The sequence below is a fragment of the Talpa europaea genome (genome assembly GCF_964194135.1).
Source record: "Talpa europaea genome assembly, chromosome: 15".
In the NCBI taxonomy this organism is placed as follows: domain Eukaryota; kingdom Metazoa; phylum Chordata; class Mammalia; order Eulipotyphla; family Talpidae; genus Talpa; species Talpa europaea.
In genome coordinates this window covers 27,770,106-27,792,634 of record NC_140083.1, presented here as the reverse complement: position 1 = coordinate 27,792,634, position 22,529 = coordinate 27,770,106, and the positions used below count along the sequence as shown (strand labels likewise).

The following is a 22,529-nucleotide window of genomic DNA, read 5'->3' as shown; positions in this document are numbered from 1 at the left end:
CCTTTGTTGAATCACAGTAAATAGTTCAAATTTTAAAGGAACACAAATATTCCCCTGGATAAAACTCTAGAATACAAAGATTATGAATTTCATCCTATGGTATATCTAGACAGATAATGGTTGAATTCATATATGGAGTAAGATTAAAGTTTGCAAATACATATAAAGTGAAAGTCCAGCTTACCTTTCTAACTAGCTATTTTTTATTATTGCTCCATTACTTGACACCAAACTGAAAGCTTTTTCCTTTAGTAAAAGCATCTATAGTAAATCTCAGAAATTTTTTGAGAGTATAAAACTGTACATTTGGCCCAGGATTAAGAGGTTTTGCTTTTTTAGTTCTGCTTTTAACCTTATTTAATTAGATATCAAAATAGCATATAAAAGGTAATATAACCGGTCCGATCCCTACCAAGGTACAGCATTACATAATTCCTTCCAAGAGGCTGACCAGGAATAAAATGTAACCTTCTGTAGAGGTCAAAAGAGAAACTAAAGGAATGGGATTAAGAAAATATGTGCGTAGTTTACAGCTACTGACAGAATTGTGTGCAAACACTGAGTGAATCTAAAAAAAAAGAAAAGGGATTTGATAAAATCTAAGATAATGGGCTCCGTTTCCAATTAAGACTAGAAGAGGTTGCAAATACTTTCAATAGGTTTGCTAATGGAAAATGTTCCTATGTAAGGACTTGAGACATTATCTAAACAGTCTGACTGAAGTATGCTTGTTCATTTGTTAGACATGTGTGACATTACTGAGAAGATTAATTTAGAGTTCTGGAAGTAAAGACTGATTAGCTGGTGCAGGTGTATGAAGAATGACACATTAGGTAAAAGGTTATGTAAACCATTTACTAAGAAAACAGACTAGATTTTCACATTCCCAGACCCTACTTATTTTTTTCAAACTATATAGGTTAAATTCTTTGAACACCTTCGGATTAAGTTGGTAATAATTCCTGAATTAAAAAACACTTTATATAGTTTTCAAACTATAAATAAATTTTCAGTCAAGCTGAACATGTGTTAATTTCCTCACTTAGTCAAGAAGCTCAACATTACAATATTCTGATTTTATCAACACACTATTTTTGCTTTATGAAACATTTACCCCTTAAAATATTAAAGATTCTTAAAGCACTGTACACTGTTATAAGAAGACACATACATTAATGAAAACATTAGCAACATTCTTAATTTCAAAAGAAAAACTCAATGTCAGGATTATACTGATGGAATAAGAAAAAATGATAAAACGATATTAAAAAACTAAATGAAAATTGACTATTTTATTGAATTTTTATTGTTTTACATGCAAATCATATTAAAAGTGAATCTATATTAAGTTGACAACTACTCCACAATGAAAACTTACGCAATGGAAATATGAAAGCTGTCTACACAATACTAATGTGATCAATAACTCTACAAATACTTGGATTGCCTGAATTAGCTAATTTTTCAACAAAACAGTAAATTTAACTTTCATATGATCTTTGCTGATATTTAAATTTAGAGGGGAAAAAAACAAATCCCAAATACCTAGTCAAATCTTTCAAGAAACAAATTCACCAAAAAAGTAATAGATATATATTAGGTATCAAAATAAAAGGAAAATAGGCATGTAATAAAAGACTATGAACTGATCCTCAGTAATAGCTGACTAATACCAAAGGGAGAGCCAATGTATGAATGGTTTATGAGACTTAAAATATCTAAAAACAAACCAGTAATCAATACTGTGTACAAAAACACTAAATCACATATACAATCCAGAGTTTGGTGTACCTCACATACATTTAATTCTTCTTACTTCATTACTGCTACAAATTGCTTTAAAACAATCTTTCCATAAGATACAATTAAATACAGTGAGACACTTCCCAATGTGCATCAGGTCTTTCATTCCACTGTTCAGTAAATGCTACAGCAAATTAAACTGTACCTATTAGCCAGACCTAAAAGACAATGGCTGAATAATTAATACAAAGAAAAATACTTTTGAGTGCACTGTTCAGGTTAGACTAGCTAATGCTAGTTAAGACTGCACTTTGTACTAATGACATACACTACTATATAGAGCATACAGCTAGGTGGGCGGGTTGGTCTATGTCCTTGGTTTTACTTTTTGTTTTTTTTTAAATTCTATAATATCTATAACCGTATACCCAGTTGAGTAAAACACACTTGATGAAAGAATAGTTAGTATAAAATTTACTGTAACTCCCTCACTCATATTCCTCTCATATACTAAAGTGTAATTGTTTGGGGGATAAAAGGGGCACATGGCTTTAACATGCTATGAGATTCTACCTAAGTAAAATGAAATTTTAAAAAAAAATCAAAGGCTCAGGTTTTCTTTGAGTATGGTTGAAGTTTTTACACAGAATGGAAAAGGAACTGCTATACTTAATGAGAAACAAATAGCATGGGGGTAACTGCCTTTGTTGATATATCTGATGAGCAAAATGTTCACTAATAGTATTATGTATTAATGGGACAACAAAAGTGTCACTAGTTCTCAGATACTTGATAAATGTTGCAATCCTAATCAATGTGATATCCTTTATTTGAGAGCCTAGTTATCAAGCAAAGGAAGTCAAATTTTTGGTACATATTAGGGATGGTTCAGAGATAGTATGAGAATGTTTAGCATTGATTTTAATATGTGGTTTTAAAATTCTGATTTCTAATGTTAGTTCTAATATATTCTCCCCAATGAAAAACTGGTGTTTGGTTTCTTAATTGCAAAATCAAAACATATGCCTGAATCTCGTAATTGGTTATTAATAAAATTATGATTAAATGCTAATATTTTGTGAAACTTACTAGGCATTGACTCAAAATCATGAACTACCAAAAAAAAAAAAAAAAGATGAAAGAGGACTACTTACTGTACATATAAATAATGTAAAGAACATTAGATCAGTTACTAAACCCAAGGTCTTACCTAGGTTGCCTTATGGTAGTGAACATATAAATACATGTAATACATTGACTTCCATTATTTTCAACAAGTATTTCAACAAGTAAATCCCACCTTTTAATTTCTAATCTAAAAATTCAAATTAGTCCAGAAAACAGAAATGAGATGCAACTGATACAAGTTTTTTACCTTAGGAATACAATGCTTCTATCACAATGTTTAAGATTATTTAAAAAAAAAATACACTGCTTCATGACCTGCCCACAAAGCTTAATTTTATGCTTTAAACTACTTGAGCAAGCATGACAATGCATCTCTACTATTTAGTAAATTCCTTTAGAAATATATGTCCTATAGCCTTCCTCCTCTTCTCTGCACCTGCAGCACACTAAAATTAACAGTAATTCCACAAAAATGAGAGATTAGTAATTTCCAAATTAATGCATGTCAGAAGTCATGAAGGCAAGTCACATTTAAAAAAGAATTATTTAAAAAATAATATCATGAACACAATAGAACTTTGGATATGCTTTATTATGTCACAAATACCCAGGAAATGTAAGAAATAATTCTGAATAGTACTAATAATTTCACAAATACTAGTACTTTATTGACAACAGCCAAGCTTTCTAAGGTAATGCACATAAGTTACCTTTTTAAAATCTCAATTTTGTTTTATAAAATTTAAAAGGAAGTTATAGCAGGTCCTACTTTATTTTTCAATATTCAGTGCAAAAGTCTTTATGTGATAGAAATATACATTTTAAAGGTGAGAGAAATGACTGCGTGCCTTAAGTTGTCAGACTTCCGTATTTGCACTTGGTACCACTATGTAAAAGATCAATCTTGGAAATGTTCCTCATAAACTAAAGAAAAAAATTTTACAATAGCTCAGTCTTGAGAAGCATCAGCATACTGGTATAACTTTTAAAAGGGATGTTAAATATTCTTTTCCTTCCACAGGATGAAAGAGCATATCTGAAATGTTTCTTTTACTGAAGAAAACAATAATAACAGTTTAAGGCTGTATAGTGACAGCATTTCACCCACATCCACAGTGTAGATAGGAAAGTAGGCAATATTGATATTTCTGCCACATACCTAAGGAAAGAGAGATGAGAAGGTCACAGCCAAAGGTGGTGACTGAGTCTGGCGTACCACTTCGACATGGTGGGTGGGATGATCAGTTCCCGTGCCAGGTAATATTCTCCAAAGAGATGCCCTTTTATATGGTAATTGCAGCTACATCATTGAAATTTTTGTAAAATATATATGGACATACAAAAACTTACTAGGCAATTATTAAAGTGGGGGGAAGGGGAAATGTAAGTAGTTAAAACTGTGTTAATTCTAGGGTCTTTAAGGGGAAGATATAGGAGGGAAGAGGTAATGACAGTTTCCAAACCTAGTTTATAATCAGAATCATCAGATGGTGAGCTCAAAAAATTCTGTCTAGGGTCTCAACTTAAACCTATCTAGAAACTATAGCCAGGGAATTCATTTTAAGCATTCAACCCAAGTTGATTCTGATGATCTGTCAAGGTTGAAACTTCTGAAGGGGGAAGGGAGTGGGAGGAAAGACAATCTAGGTAACTGCTGAAAATATCAGAATACAATATCTGGTATTTATCAATTACTTTACGTTTTCATTTGTAAATTATCTCACCTTTTCTATTTTATTAATAGTGAATATGAACAGGCTTGGCAAAAGAAAGAGAGTCAGCAGGGTGCTCAAAATGGATTTTACTATGTTCAAGCCAATTATGTACATTAATTGGATAAAAGGATATCAGCATAACGTTTGAAATTCAACTATCAGGCAGGTATTTCATAATGGATTTTAAAAACAAGGTTTCCTTATTCAACATGAAATGCAAAATATAAAAAAGCTCTAGGCAATAATATTTAATAGGAGGAAAAAACTGTAGAATTATTTAAAATAATTGTTTTTAAAAGTCCAATATTAGGAAGAAAATCCCTTAAATTTGAGGTAGGGAAATAATTCTCACATGAGAACAACATGTCACAGTGTTATTCTCTAAGTTAAATGTTAAGCAAAGTATTTCAGTACTATTTCTATGTATAAACTACTTTGTTAATGTAAGTATAAATTTTCTGAGTGTGAAATTTTTGGTTTTGATTTTAATGCATGTAATAATTAAAAATATGGATTGCTTTTCTTATACACTGAAATTGTACACACTCTCCAGGCTTGAAGAACAAACAATTTTTTAAATATCCCATGTTCACTTATAAACCTTGGAATAATAAAAAGGTAGTACCTACATAAGAAATTTTATATTAAAATTACAACTGTATGTTTTTCAGAAGTTAAAGTAATTTAAATTTTTTTCATATTCAAATACAAAATAGTACATTTTAATTTAATATAGCGCAATTCAAGTATTCTTTTAAAATTTTATATTTAGTCAACTAGTGCATGATATTAAGTGGCTTTTTATAATAGCTCTCCTTTTTAAAGATGACTGTATAAAAGAGTGTGACTCAGTATTACTCTAAATTGCTTAGAATAAGTTGAAATAAAAAAATGACAATACACAAACATTTTTATCAGTAAATCATCAAAATATAAAAGGTCAAACACAACAGTAATAAGGCATTTTCAGGTAATTCCCCAAAAGTATTTGAATTCATGTAAACAAAGACTACTATGTATTTTCCTTTAAGAAAATGCACTACCCACAGATAAAACATACTCAAATGGTCGTGACTTTTAACCATATATTATTTGAATATCACAAAAACCAGACTAAACAGAACCTGTTTTAATAATCAAAGATGATACTTATTATTCATGGAACAAAAAAAAAGCTTGATCCTTTTTTGAAGCTAACAATGCAAAAAAAAATTTGAAAATAAACATTCACTGTTTTCTAGAAATAAATATACACAGTTTAACATATTGCAGCACAGGAATCTTGCCCTAACCTTAACCATAACATTCAATCAGTAGTTTTAAATTTTTTTTTTCCACACTGAGCCTTGAATCTTCTACCTTGTTAGCTGTCCCACAACTTTCAGAAGAGTTTTATTCTCCTGCTTTAGTTGTTCATTTTCATCTTCTATATCATCTAGGTCCTTAAACAAAAAGGGAAACAAAATGTGAGTTGTAAAAAACACGTAAAAAATATCCTAAAGGTGATTAAAAAAAAACACTTCAAAAAATACACAAAGACAATTTATAAAAGTAATTCATTTGGTGATAAGGACAGGTTCTGAAAACGATTTTAGATGGGATATGCCTCACCTACAAGGAAACATTCACTACTCAGCTCCTTCTCATTGTTGTCATTATAAAGGGCCAACTCCTTCGAAATCTTTCCGTTTTGCAAGAGAAGGCAGAAAGTAAAATTCTTTCATTATAAATATTATTTTTAATCATAAATAAGGACATTTTTTAGTTAAAGGCAAACCCCTCCTCCCCAAACTGAGTGCTAACCAAAATGCATATGAAGGCATTTTGTTCAGGGACCCTGACTGCAACCTTAAATAATGTATCAAAAGATCCAGGTCACAGTACTGGATGTACCTCTTCTACCTTGTGTGACTTTTAACAAATGTGTATATAGAAGGCTGAGAATATTGGAGAAGTGATACAGTCTGAAGCATACAGAGAGATCTCTTGTTCATTTTTTTTAAAAGATTTATTTATTTATTTGTTTGTTTGTTTGTTTATACAAGCACTGGGTACAGTCAGAAGGCGGTAGGGTGAGAGAATTCACCAGAGCCAGAGCGGGGAGCAGAGCAGGCAGAAGGACCGAAGTACACTGCTGAGGGGAGCAGCGGGCGGCAGGAGAGGTCTGCGCGCCATGTGGGACCCTCCTCTGGTGGCCGGGGAGCAGCCGGGGATCGAACCAGCACTGCAGAAGCTGCTGGCAGCTTCCGCAACCCAGCGCTCAACCGCTGTGCCACCGGGGAGGCCCTCTCTTGTTCATTTTTTTTAGTTATTTATGTATTCATTTATTTTTAACTAATGTAATATTAGGGTACACCCATTAGGTTTTACTACCATAGTTTACCCACCCCCAACTCTCCCATATTTCAACACCACACACCACTGTGCTTCCTACCCTTTTTATTCTTATATTTTTGACTTCTCTGTGACATTTTGCTAGTGGGAAAGGCTTTAGCTCTTAACAAAAATTGAAAGTCACTGAATCAGATAATCACTGATTCTAGCTGTAAGGATATGTGACTCCAGCTCTATGTATTAATCTTCGTGCCATATATACAAACACTTGGTAAAAACAGATAATCCACTACAAATTTTCGTTAGAAGAAACATTTCAAGGCAGACTATTTACTGGACGCTGTATAAGCAAACACTTACAGATTTATCCTTGCAATTTCAAATAATTAAACTTGGAGCAATCATTTTGAATTTTAAGTGTGCTACAGGATAACAACATTTTGATAAATTTAGTCTACTATCCAATTAGGTAAATGATTTTAAAATGTATAAAAAAGAATTTTCATTTACTCATAAACTAAGTGAATGATGCTAGGATATTAATCTGTTGAAAACAAAACAAAAACATGAGCTCCCAAAAATATAAGTAGGGCTTATCTAATACTTAGAATTAAATGATATCACATACATGCAAATATCATTACAAGACTGGGAATATCACAGACAGATTGCAGGTTCATTTCTAGACCACTACCATAAAGTTATCAAAAAAAGGAAACCCCACAAATTTTTTTAGACTTCCAGTGCATATAAAACTTATGTTTACATTACACTGTGCACAATAGCATTATGTCCAAAAAAAAAAAATGTACATGCTTTGATTTTAAAATATTTTATTGCTAAAAAATGCTAACCATAATGACTCTTCAGAGGCTTTTATAAAAACACAGATATGCAAGGCTCCACAAGGTGAAGTGCAATAAGATGCTGAATGTGTCCATAAAATCTATAAGGGCAGGAATTTTATTATTTCTTTCATTGCACACAGTGCCTAAGACAGTGCTAAAAGACATAAAAACACTGCATGTTTTATTAAATTATATTACAGAACCAAGAGAGGAATTCTATACTCGGAACTAGTCCACAAAAGTGGGAGAAGCTTATTTAGAATTAGAGGACTATCAAATACTTGAGGTCAAATACTGGCTCCACTTATACACTGTGATTACTACAAATGACCTGGAGCAAAGTTAAACTGAATTTTGGCGTTTCCTAATCTACAAGCTATAGTTAATACCTCAGCGCTTTTATTAGGATAGGTATGTTCATAATATGAAGTCTCTTTTCTCTTCTCTCCCAGTTAAGATTGGGTTAGAGATTTGTCCCCTTTTTTCTCTGAAACAAACTTAATTCCCTTCATCTTTTCTAAACGTCTTCTTAACAGCAAAAAGATGTAATCTTTTCTCATTACCATTACCTAAGTATTAATAATCTGCTACATAGCATTAATAATCTGCTACTTAAGAAAGAAATCAGTCTCAGGGCTGAAAGCAAAAAGAAAAGTTGCGGCAGAGTAGGAATAGGGACCGTGGGGTGAGGATGGGCTAAATCTAAAGTTGGCGATGGTTAATAGGAGAAAAAGGTGGTGAAAATACATAAAGATATCTGGAATTTCTTATGCAAGAAAGTACCAATGTTAGGTCTTAACAGAGGCAATACTGTGCTAATGTCAGTTTCTGTGTCTCACTTCCAGACTACAACTGAACACAGAACAAATCCATTTATCAGTCCATCCCTCAAAGAATAAAAATAGCGAATACAACTGAGAGTTGGCCAGAGGAAATCAATTTATGGAATGAAATGAGGGCTCTTTACTACAAATTACTCAGCTATAAAAAAGATAAACTCTTGCCATTTGCCACAAAGTGTTAGGAAATGGAGAGGATTATGCTTATGAAATAAGGAGAAAGCCAAGTACCAGATGGTGTCGCTTATATGGGGAATACAGAAAAACAAAACAAAGGGTCAGATAAAACAAAACCGTAAAAAACCCTAAGAGTGGGGAGGAAGCAAAACAGGCAGCTGTGGAAGCCTATGGCTGCCTTGCTGGTGGGTGTGCTGTGGTAACATATACCTGAAAGGCATGACCCTACAGCTCAAAATCATACAGTGTTGTAAATCAAAGTTACCTCAATTAAAAAAAAAAGTCAAAGTTATTTCATTAACAAAAGAATAAACTACTGAAATTAAATATTTTTTCATATTTATGTATTTTCCTCCCTTGACAGGAAAAAGGAAACCATGAAACTTAAATATGCAAATACTCACTCTATTCAACAAATCAATTTCTTCTTTGAGTTTTCCAATCATTTCCTCTTTATCTTGCATTAGTCTCACAAGTCTTAAATTTTCTTGTCTCTCTCTTACTATTTCCTGGTAGATATAATTAAAGTGTTAATTGAAAAGTAATTGGCTGTTTTTATTCTTAAAAGGCACACATCTGCCCAAGAAAATTTTCAATGAACGTTTTAAGTCAACTGGTGAGGGAAAGAGGACCCCCCCTCCCAGGAAAAAATGAGAAAATGAATTAAATATTTCTCATTAAATATATGCTTACACAAGTCTTTAACAAATATGAATACTCAATGATTTGCCCTCTGTGACAGCTCATCACTACCATTAGTAAAGAAATATTTACATTTTTTAATGGATAATATCCTGTTCAAGGAAATCCAAAATTTTTATTAGAAGTATAAAGACAAGGCTATGGCTCATGGGAAACTCCTAAAACAGAAAAATTATGGTCTTTAATTTCCTTCTGGCTGTCCGTTAACTGACAATGGATACAAATTAGGATCTGAGACAGAATGCGGTTTTAAATTTATTTTTTCTTTAAAGAATGAATCACCTTTCTTCAAAGAAATTTAGAATCTAGTGTGTTGGGCTAGGATAGCTACCTTGTTGGGCAAAAGAGAAGCAGAATTGAAAAGGTACCCCCTGAACTTGGCTCCCTTCTTACTGGCCATCAGAGAAAAGCAGCCAGCTGGCCTCTTCAATCCAGCTGCTGTCAATTGACAACTCAATGTTCAAACCCTTAGGGAACTTTGAAAGCCTTTCTGAAGACCCCACTTGAAACTTATTACAATGCGTATTCCTTGAAGTTTTAAATTTAAACCTGTAGAGACTAGTGTTAAAATTTAATGTGAACTAAAAATAATCATAATGTTTATAAAATAGAAACATTTAAAAAAATTAAATCTTTACTTGAAACAATCTTTGTAACACAGATAATACTTTCAATTAAACACAGCAAAACATATTTTTAACAATCAGAAAGCAATTCTGTACCATTATCAACTTTAGGTTGAACATCTACAGAACAAACTTAAGACCACATGGTTAATAGATTTATACCAATGTTTGCTTGAGTTATTTTCAAAGATACTCCTAAATTACGTTATTTTTAAAATTCTTTCAAACACCCAAGATGGTCCTAGGCACTAACTCAGAACCCAGAGGTAAGTCTACAGATACTCTCTGTACAGAAAATACAGTAAGCACACAGACTTCAAACCACTGTTAAGGAAAAGGTGGCTTTCAATATAGTAGAGATAACACTTGGCAGAACCAGAGTATACATTAAATATAAAGGAATATAAAAACTGGCTTCACTTCCAAAAGTTTAATATCAACAGAACTGGAAAGTAGTAAGAAATCAGAAAAATGCTTAGGCCACCACTACACATCTAGAAATCATATACTTAAGACAGTAAGTCAATGTTGTTATTTGAATATATATGGACATAACAATTAACACAAATGATACTTCCCACTGGCGTCCCTCATTCTCTTTCCTTTTTCAGCATCATCTCCCCACTACAAATTTCAATTTACTTTGTCTTTCACAGCTGCTATAAAATTAAAAAAGCCATGCTAATGATATATTAATCTTATCAGTCTTAAATAATTTATAGTTCATACCTTTTCAAGCTCTTCAATTTTCTTTTCCAATGTGCTACTTGTGACCAAATTACCTGAAGCATTTGCATCCCTGTATCTGCTGATTGCACTTCTGTCTGTTCGGGGATGTCTGCTTGAGACATCTTCTTCAGAGGCAGTGGTTGTGCTACAGAAATAAAAAAAAATACCTACTTTATAAAAAATCCCTAAATACTCGCAAAAAGAATCTCAATATATTTTCTTCACCATAAACAATTATTATTCCTCTCTAGACACACGGTTATAATAGTTGACTTATTTGTAGCAACAGAAGTTTAATCATTAGCCCAAGACAATAAAAAATTTAAAGAAATGTTAATTCTTTCAGTCAATATCTACAGAGAAGTTGCTAAGTACCAGACATTGTTCTGAACACTGAAAATGTAGTGGTAACTGAAATGGACTCTGTCCTTCATAGTTTTCAATTTAACAGGGAATGTAACCACAATTATAATAAGGCAAGATGACCATGCCAGTATCAATAATTGCAGAGTACAGAAGAATTAGGACAGGAGGGCCTCCCTGGTGGCACAAGGGGTTAAGACACAACCTATGAAGCTATTCCGCAGCCACTGCAGTGTGAGTTCGATCCCCAGCCAGGGAGCAGGCCACATGGTGCAGCAGACCTCTACTGACTTGCCCCCTGCTCCCCTCAGCAGTGTGTTTCAGTCAGGCTGTCTGTTCTGCTCCCCACTCTGTCTCTGATGAATCCTCTCACCCCCCACACCTCTGGCCTGTACCCCAGTTCTTGTATGCATAAATAAATAAATCTTTTTTTAAAAAAGGATTAGGATAGGAGAAATAATGTAGAGTATCTGTAGAACAACTTTCCTTTCACACTCCTTTTGATTTTGATTTTTAATTTCAATTCATCATGGACCAAATACCTTTGTAACATCAAATAAAAATGAACTAGTGAGTGGCCTCCCCTGGTGGCACGGCGGTTGAGCACTGGGCTGCGAAGGAGCCAGCAGCCTCTGCAGCGCTGGTTCACGGCGAGGATCCCACATAGCGCACACAACACTTCTGCCGCGCCCGCTGCTCCCCTCAGCAGTACATTTCCTCACTCTGCCTGTTCTGTTCCCCGCTCTGGCTCTGGTGAATTCCCTCACCCTCCCATGCTTCTGACTGTACCCAGTGCTTGTATAAATAAATAAATCTTAAAAAAAAAAAAGAACTGAAAAAATGAAAGTAAAAAAGTTCCACAAAATACAATCCAACTGTTTCTTTTAGATTCAGACACATAAAATTAATTTCAATAATATAATTAAAATAAACAGAAAAAAACATGTATTTTTCATTGAAAGTACAGACAGCAATTTTTCATATTGAACATAACTCTGAACTAACAGCAAGTCAATGTTTATGTTTATAAAGTTTTTAATGAAGTAAGTGAGCTTGCTTATTTTCTATATTAGTTCTCTACTGCTACATGAAAAATTACACCAAAACTTAGTGGCGAAAACAACACACATTATTGTGTGAGATAATAAATGTCTCTCAATTTCTGTTGGAAAGCAGCACTGGTGAGTGGTTATGATTCCAGGTCACTTATGAGTTCTCTTATTTTAGTCAAGATGTTGGTCAGAACTACTTATCTGAAGGCTGGAGAATTCATCTCTAAGATCACTCCCAAGGCTAGTGGCAGACAGGCTCAGTTTCTCACTGGATACTGGCCAGAAGCCTCAGTTCCTTAGAACATAATTGTTTGCTCCTCAGTATGGGGGTTTCTCCCTGAGCTTCTCATCACACCACATGGTATCCAGCTTCCAGAAAGAAAGTGACACAGCAACCAAGACAGCTGCAGGTTTTGTAATGATCTAAATCCAGAAGTGACACCTATCATATCAACTCTGGGTAACAATGTGGAAGGAAATTACACAAGATGTAAATAACTGGAGGTAGGAAACGCTGGGGGCTTTCTAGAAGGCTGGCTAACACACTTGTTAATTTACCTAATTTGTTTGGATTAAGGACAATTCTGCTCACAAGGGATAATGTATAACTAAGCAACTTTATGTTTTAATAGTACAACAGAAAAAGTAGTTTCACAGATATGTGTTTACAGGAATACAGGAGGTTTTAAAGCAATTTCAGTAAATTAAAAATCTTCATTTTTAACTTTTACCTAAAATATAGAAAAATGATACTTTTCAAATTGTGTCTTTCATCCTTTACTAGTAGTAGTCAGTTCTATTCATTTATCAAGTATAGTTAAAATCTAAAAAACCTGACCAAAAAATGAATCCTTTATCTATTAATGTCTTCATGAAACATGAGTTTTCTCTAGAAGTAAAATAAAATTCAAGGAATATCTTATCAAATCTGTAAGGTGTCTGATTATAAACATTGTACAAAACCAAGATCACACTTCCTTTGTTACTATATTGTACAGTCCATCATAATAATTTTTAGAAATATTTCCCCAAATTTCTAACATTCATTTTTTCCTTTGATCTTTAACACTGAAAACACTTGGCATTTTTCCTCTGCATGCAAGGAAAAAGTAAAGCTATCAGACAAATTAATCATATTTCACATAGTTTAAAAAGCTGGGGGCAAACGGATTTCTTAGTTTGCTGGGAGGAAATAAAAAAGGACCTCATCCTAAAATTTAAATACTCCTGTCTGAAAGTTTCCCTATGCTACATACCTCAGCATATAACAGTTGGTGGGCTCAGCTTCCAAACTTTAATAAATTTATTTAAATCACAAATTTAATGTGTTCATATTTAAGTAATTCACACTGTGAATTACCTACTGTTAATTCAGCTGACAGAGGAAGTATACAGCTTCATTCAGCTGACACAGCAAGGCTTTCTCAAGAGCAAAGACGGGTGTTGATGTGTATTTTGGGACAAGTTCCAGCATGTTTCTCCTGTCACTGTCTCTATATAATAGGACACACTTCCACAAAAGCAAAGCAAAACTCTAAACCACATTTGTTATTTGTTAGCTTCTCAAAAGTTTCATATAAGTCAGGGAAAACTGTGTTTTTGTTAGCAAGGAAGCAGAAAAATAAATTCTTTCATGGCATGGTCATGTTAGCAAAATCACTGTGTTCTTCAAATTTTAATAAAATTTCCTTTGTTATACTTATTTGTCTATGAATTGAAATTCTGGATCATACATTGTTCCTAAATATCAAGCTATATAATGCTGCTAGAAAATACATATGAACTACCTTCTTTGTTATAGCTTCATCTAACATTCTAAGCACACCTTTGTCTTGTCATCTGTGTGTAGTTTCTTAATGTTAGCAACCTGAATACTTTAAAAGAAGCTCACAAAGCACTAATGATCGCAAATGAAATCTTGAAGATGTTTCTGTCAATTTAATTGTAATATTCTTTCGTTCAAGCAATGCCTTTGGGGGGTTGTAAATGGACATATGTCATAATATAAATGCCACTTATATTTTATTGGTTTTGTTTTAGTCACCAGTATATCTTTGCAAATAACCCACTGTACTTTTAGTATTTTCTTCCCCATTAATTATGGACAAAATTGGCTAATGTAGCTAAACATGTCTAAAACCTGAACTCAGTATTGCAGGGATAATGCTACCATACAAAAATAGTCCAAACGCTTAGAGTCTATAGTTCTTTGAGTCTATAGTTCTTTGACATTCCTTCCATTATCACTTGACTTACTATTATTGTACATTCAGGGAAAAAAAGGTATCTTATTTTTAAAAAGCCTAATGAAGCTTGGATTCTCATAAGTAAATTACGGTTAAAAATAAAGAGTATAAATTTAGATAATTCAGATTTAGGTAATACTAACAAAAGCAGATATTAAAAAGAATGAAAAAATAATTTCTACTTTTTGCTTGTTTTATTTTTTTTTTATTAAAGATTTATTTATTTATTTATACATACAAGCACTGGGTACAGTCAGAAGCGCAGGAGGGTGAGAGAATTCACCAGAGCCAGAGCGGGGAGCAGAGCAGGCAGAAGGACCAAAGTACACTGCTGAGGGGAGCAGCGGGCGGCAGGAGAGGTCTGCGCGCCATGTGGGACCCTCCTCCAGTGGCCGGGGAGCAGCTGGGGATCGAACCGGTGCTGCAGAGGCTGCGGGCAGCTTCGCAACCCAGCGCTCAACCGCTGCGCCACCGGGGAGGCCCGCTTGTTTTATTTTTTATTTAATTATTATGCATTTACTTTTTCTATTATTTTATCTATGGGACAGAAATAAAGCCTGATTAACACAAAATTTTATAAAGTATATAGGTCTTACATTTTCTTCAATTCTTACATATTCTGGGTTACAAATAGCTAACAAAAATGTTATCTATACAGTAGAATACACTTTCTTCCCAAGCTCACATGGAATATCACCAAGATAAACCATATTCTGGTCCATAAAATGAATCTTCACAAATTTTAAAGAATAAAAATCAAACAATGTGTTCCCTCTGGCTAAAACAGAATTAAACTAGAAATTATTAACAGGAAGACTGTGTGGAGATTTAACAACATACTTTTATGTAACATATGGGTCAAAGAAAAAAATCCAAAGAGAAATTTTAAAATATTTTTGACCTATACAAAATGAACCCACAACTTTAAAAATGTTGGATGAAGCAAAATGCGGTGCATGGAGGACAATTATAGCAATAATACATGTATTAGAAAGCAGTAAAAACTAAAATCAATATTCTCAGTTTCTTGGGAAACTAGAAAAGGAAGAGCAAATGCAATGCAAAGCCAGCAGAAGAATCAGAATCAGTGAAATGGAAAACAGGAAACAAATAGAGAAAATCAATGAAAACCAAACCTCTCTGCAAAGACTAATAAAATTAATAGGTCTCTAATAAAGGTAAAAAGGAAATACAAATCATTAATAACAGAAATGAAAAAAGGAACATCACTACAGATCCAAGTGGACATTAAAGGATAATAAAAGAATACTATGAAACAACTAAGTCTATAAATTTGATAATCTAGATGAATAAGACCAATTTCTTAAAAGACACAATCTGCCAAAACTCAAAGAATCTGAATAGGAATACCTATTTAAAAATATTGAATAAAAAATTCATAACCTTCCAAAACAGAAAGCAACAGGCCCAGATGGGTTCTTAAGTTGATCCCACCAAACATTTAAGGAAAAATTACCAATTTTCTAAAATCTCTCCCAGAAGACAGAAGCAGAAAAAATACTTCCTTATTCTGTGAGACCAGCATTACCCCAGCGACAAAACCAAACAAAGACATTAAAGAGATCAATCACCTGTAAATGGATATGAAGAAGATTCAATACTGCCAGATGTCAGGTTCCTCCCAACTTACTCTATAGATTCAATTCAAAACCCCAGTCAGTAATTTCTGGGTGTTGACAAACTGATTCTGAAGTCTACACAGAGTTAAAAGACCCAGAATAGACAACACAACGCTAAGTATGACTAAAGCTGGAAGACTGTCACTGCCCAACTTCAATATTTAGTATAAAACTACAGTAATAAAGACAGCATAGTATTAACAAAAGCATACACAAAAAGAGGAAAGGGACAAATAAACCCATATAAATATAGTCAATTGATCTTCAACCAAGGAACAAAGGCAATGAAATGAAGATAGTGCTTTCAACAATGGTGACAGAAAAACTGAACATCCACAAAGAAAAAAAAAAAATCTAGACACAGACCTTACATGCTTTGTAAATAATAACTCAAATGGATCAGAGAACTAATGTAAAATGCAGAACTATAAAACATTAGCACTAACATTCTAATGTTCTTCCATTACATTACGTGATTCATGATACTTTACTCTCTTGATTTCTTTCAGTCACTTTGCTGATATGAGTAGTTCTTCATTTTCTATAATCATTGGCTATATATTAGTGTTATTTAGCTCTTTATCTTAACACTTCGTTCTCTCTCTGTTCTAATATTTGTGCCAGAAATTTACTTCACTCTGATGACTTCAGTTACTATCTACTCATATTATGAAGACTCAAATGATTAGCTCCATACTTGTATAACCAACAACTTTTAAGACTATACTTTGAGTATCTCAGAAGCATCCTAAACTCAGAATTCTGCTATGTAAACTTGGAAAGCCTAGTGGATTGCAGCAGATGCTATCAAAATCCACTGGTGCTCAAGCCAGAAATGTGGACTTTGTGATGTCCTAGATTGGTATGTTGACACTGGAAATAACACAGGAAATAAACACCACAAGTCTTGGTAAATAACTAGACACAGATAAGGTAGTTGGGGGGAAGGGAGAAAGATTCAAATTTCTGTCTGATTATCTTCATGGACCACAATTACTCAAGAAGCAACTACAATACTGACAACTATAAACAACCCAGAAATATGGACAATCCCGTAATAATGTTATAGTTGTTTAATGTACAAGTTCAAAAACAAAAAGTTTCACCTACTAACATTTAAAAATTGTTAAGAGGCTGTCAATATATATAAATAACTACAAATTCAAAATAAGAAATAATGATTACTTAAGAACAAAATCAGACTTTTATGCCCAGGTGATATCAGGAATGTAAGGAATTCTGTCTCAATTGTGAATCACTGTTACTTTAACTTACTGTCAAATTTAGTTCTGTTTATTTCAAAAACAGAAATATTTTTAACCTATTTTGAGAGCGGATATGTACAGTGCAAAAATACCCAGAATGAAAGATCATTTCATTAACTCGAAAAAAGTTACTGGTAACATTCTAATCAGGAATGTTAATACAATTCCCAAAAGAATTGCCCTCTGCTCCTTCTAGCTATGAAGAAATTAACAATTATGTTCATAAAAAGGAAAAGAATAAACAGTATCATCATAGATAAATGCCACTCTTAACTAGAAGTTTTTTGCCCTCTGGGAATTTTCACATCTTCTGTGAAAAGATTAGATGGTGGTGTATGGAGGCGGGGAGAGGTGGGGGGGAGGCAGGGATGATAGAGAGCAACACTGTTATTCCAAAACTATCATGAGACCAAGATTGGCAGCATTATGAGATTACCATGAAAGGAATTTTCCACTAAAATAGATATTTTAAAGCTAGCAATTAGAATAGAAGACTCATGAGTATAATCTACTTTTAGAACGAATATCAAATATTTAGAAGTATTAGAGAAATCATGAAATTCCTAAATAACCAATAGTACATGATTGCCCTTCATATTTCTAGTATATTTTATTACCTTATTCTCCCTACCACCACCCGTCCCTCAAAATAAACCCTTAGTCAATATAAGACTTCTCTTTCTCTTCTTCCTTTAAAATACACACACACACACACACCACCCCCCAACTACTAAAGATCAAAATCAAACACTGACTCTTAAAATTGTGATGCATATTCACTGTAGGAAAGAGAAAATATGAATCACTATCACAGTAATCCCACCAACTCAGATATAAATACATTTTACAACATATTAGTAGTTTGAATCACAGATGCCTTTAAAAATCTGATGAAAAATGTAGAAACATTTTCTTTTACATAGAATTTTTGAAGTTCATCAATACATCTTAAGAATGCTTTGTTTTATATACTTACACAACATAAAATAATAGATTGTATGTATCATATATCATATACTGTAATTTGCTCTGCCTTTCCCCATTTAACATAAATGGGTAGTAATTTTCCCAAATTGTTTATCTTTCCACATCACCATTTTAATATCTGCATTATAACTTCACATTAATACATTATAGTATATACCTCTCACTGTTAGAACCTTAAGTTGTACCAGTTAAGGACATCATACACGTTCACTTCAGTATTTTCCACAGTGAATTATCGTAGAGACCAAATAAAGTATCTCCTCAAACACATCTGATTGATGAAATTTCACTACCTGAGAGCTAGACAAAAGAATTCTTGGGGGGGTGGAGGGCATCCTTTGAAATATAGGTCATTTTATTTGGTTAGAAAAGCTAAAATTGCATACACATTCTTAATTCTAATGTGCATCTCCCAAACAGCCAAGCGCAGGAACTCTGCACCTCAGACTATTCAGAAACTGTGACTTAAAACGTACACTGTTTTTCAGAAAGAAGTTCACTGAAACAATATTAATAACTTCTGTGTATGAAATTTCTATATACAGAAATTAAAGATTCATATAAAAATGCACATGTAAGTTTTCACAGCATCTTATGTATTCTAATATAAAAATTCACATTAGGCAAAAAGTGGAAGCAATCCAAATGTCCATCAACTGATAAATAGCTTAAAAAATGTGGTTTATCCAAGTATGCTGAAACAGATGAATCCTGAAAACACGCTAAGCGAAAGAAGCCAGACACAAAAGGCCACATATTGCAGGATTCCATTTATATGATATAGCCAGAAAGGCAAATTTATAAAGACAAAAAGCAGAATACTGGTTGCTAAGAGCTGTGGAGAAGCTTGGAAAAATGGGGATTGACTGTTTAATCAGGTTTCCCCTTTTTGGAGGGGGCAGAAAGTTCTGGAGCTAGTGGTATTTTTGTTCTACAATAATGTGAATGCATTATAAACCACTGAATTGTATTAATTCCTAAGACAAATTTTATATTTGAATTACATCTTAATAAAGTGCTTTAAAGTAAAATTACATCAAATATTATGATATACTTTCTCTTTCATGATCTGAAAGCTAATTAAATCTTGTTGGACCTCAAGATCATAGGAACAAGAGTTATGATACTATTTTGTAAATAGAACAAAGTCAAGACAGCTGTGAAATACAGGACTTCATATACAAAAGTCACTTTAAAAAAACCAGTTACTGGTACCTTCCAATTACTTGGAATCTGAATAAGCTAAGTCAACTCGGAATGAATCATTCCACATTCTACCCATAAAAGATAAATCAATAGGTCACTATAAATTATAGCAACATGTCTATAATTAGGTAGTCAAATTACATCTATTTAATCTCACACAGATCATTAAACTTCACTGCGCCTCAGTTTCCTCAAGTGTAAGATGAGAATAAAACTGCTCCCTCATGGGGCTTATTGGGGGAATTAAATGAAATTTATGTACAGGAAAAGTACTTTGAATAGTGTTTGGGACATAGAAATAACATTTAAATCTTAGCTAATAATATTTACAAAGCAGGGAAAGGTTTACAACTCCACAAAGGATGAATTCGGACCACAAAATGTACCAGTATCTCAATTACATTTTGTGGATTTTTGTGTCCATGTGCAAAATCCATTAGCCAGAAAAGGCACAGCTTTTGTATGCTTTACAGCACTTGATAAAATATAAAATTCATAAGCTAATACAGAAATGAAAGATTTTGAGATGGAATAGATTTCTCTAGAAAAGGTCACATAAAACCAACAACAACTGGTCACTTCACAAATACTTAATGATTCATTTGGTCTTCTTTAGCCTGGATTTCTTGCCTTTAAAGATTCTGGTTTGACCCCTAACAACAAACCAGGAAAGTTGCTTGTAACTCAGTAGTTCTCAAAACTACATGTACAGTGAAAAAGAACTACTAGTTTTAAAACCATGATCATGAAGAAAATTTCACAGAAAAAAGTTAATAGCTATGTTGCAAAATCTTGTATCTCTGCATGAAAATGTACTCCTAAATAAATTATACCCTTTACAAACTTAAACAAATAGGTTCTATTAAAATTCCTATGAAAATATTTATGTAAAAAATCATAGTGTTCAAAAGAGGATTATCTGAAATAAGAAGGGAATGGAACTGAATTGTGTACCCCACAAAAATTTGCAAAGTGATGGTGTATTTGGAAGTGAGGCCTTGGCTGGGGCGGGGGTCATCAAGTACAGATGAAGTCATAAGGGTAGAGTTCTCAGGATGAGATTAGAGATACCTAAAAAGCCACCCTCTCGCCATCATGTGAGAACATAGCAAGAAGACAGCCATCTGAATGCCAGATTGGAACCCAGCCACACTGACATCCTGATTTGGACTTTACAGCCTCCATTACTGTGAGACCATATATTTCTGCTTAAGCCACATTCTGTCTATTGCATTTTGTTATGGCAGTGTGCAATGACCAAGACAGGTGGTGTACTTATAATTTCAATGTTTAAACACATAAAAGAAAATTATTCTAAACGTATTTTGCTAACTTCACCAGGCCCATGTAAACTCACGATGTGTGCAATTTTTTCCTTTATCGGTGTGTGCAATTTTTTAAAATATAGGGTGTATCAGATTAAGTCACAGTTAGACATACATTATTTTCCTGACTACAACATAATTTCTCTTTAAGAGCATATATTAAGGTCTCATATTTTTCAAAAAGCTGCTTAAAAACAATTCTAGCTTCAAAGAAATAGAACAATTATTGATGAAATTCATATGGAATCACAAAAAACCCCGAATAGCCAAAGCTCTCCTGAAAAAAAAAGAAGGGAATGGAGGCATCACACTCCCAGACTTCAAACTATACTACAAAGCCATAATCATCAAAACTGCATGGTATTGGAACAAGAACAGACATACAGACCAATGGAATCGAATAGAAAATCCAGAAATAAACCCACAGATTTATGGTCAACTAATCTTTGACAAAGGAGCAAAGAATATGCATTGGAGCAAAGAAAGTTTGTTCAATAAATGGTGCTGGGAAAACTGGGTCGCTACATGCAAAAGAATGAAGCTTGACCACCACCTCACACCATACACAAAAATCAACTCAAAATGGATTAAAGAACTAGACATAAGACCTGAAACCATAAAATATATAGAAGGAAATATAGGCGAAACACTACGTGATTTGCACATCAAAGACATCTTTACAGACACATCACCCAAAGCAGTGATAGTGAAGGCAAAGATAAACAGCTGGGACTACATCAAATTAAAGAGCTTTTGCACAGCAAAAGAGACAATAACAAAAACAAAGAGAAACCCCACCAACTGGGAGAACATTTTTGCACCCAACACTAATGATAAAGGACTGATCACAAAAATCTGCAAAGAGCTGATGAGACTCAACAACAACAAAGAAAATAATCCAGTCAAAAAATGGGCAGAAGAGCTTAAAAGAAACTTCTCTGAAGAGGAAATACAAATGGCCAACGGGTATATGAAAAAATGTTCAACATCACTTGTCATCAGGGAAATGCAAATCAAAACTACCATGAGATACCATCTTACACCAGTGAGAATGGCACATATTAAAAAAGCTAGCAACAACAAATGTTGGCGAGGGTGTGGAGAAAAAGGAACTCTTCTGCACTGTTGGTGGGAGTGCAAACTGGTCCAACCACTGTGGAAAGCTGTATGGAGATTTCTGGACCTACTAAACATAGAGCTTCCATATGATCCAGCAATTCCACTCCTAGGTATTTACCCAAAGGACACAGAAACATCCATTCCAAAGAACACCTGCACCCCTATGTTTATAGCAGCACTGTTTACAATAGCTAAGCTTTGGAAACAACCCAAATGCCCAAAAATAGATGACTGGATCAAGAAGATGTGGTACATATATACCATGGAATATTACTCAGCATTCAAAAAAGATAAACACATGCAATTTGCAGCAACATGGATGGCGCTGGAAGGGATCATGCTCAGCGAAATAAGCCAAAAAGAAAAAGAAAAATACCGGATGGTCTCACTCATAGCAGGAATCTAGAAAACTTAAATAAGGGACCAGGAAAATGAATAACTATAAGAAAGTGAAAATCAAAATCAACAAAAAACTATGAACCAGA

At 33.5% G+C, this 22,529-nt stretch overlaps 1 protein-coding gene across 1 annotated transcript in view; it reads right to left on the bottom strand.

Moving 5' to 3' along the window:
* Positions 1-5,941: 5,941 nt before the first annotated feature.
* Positions 5,942-22,529, bottom strand: part of PAWR (pro-apoptotic WT1 regulator) — a gene marked incomplete at its 3' end in the record, with an annotated part of 79,411 nt that continues 62,823 nt past the window's right edge. The window contains exons 4-6 of the mRNA XM_084255101.1: positions 10,842-10,986; positions 9,189-9,293; positions 5,942-6,028 (exon numbers count right to left, since the gene is read on the bottom strand). Of these exons, the coding sequence (XP_084111227.1) occupies positions 5,942-6,028; positions 9,189-9,293; positions 10,842-10,986 (337 nt within the window). The remainder of the gene's footprint in view (positions 6,029-9,188; positions 9,294-10,841; positions 10,987-22,529) is intronic.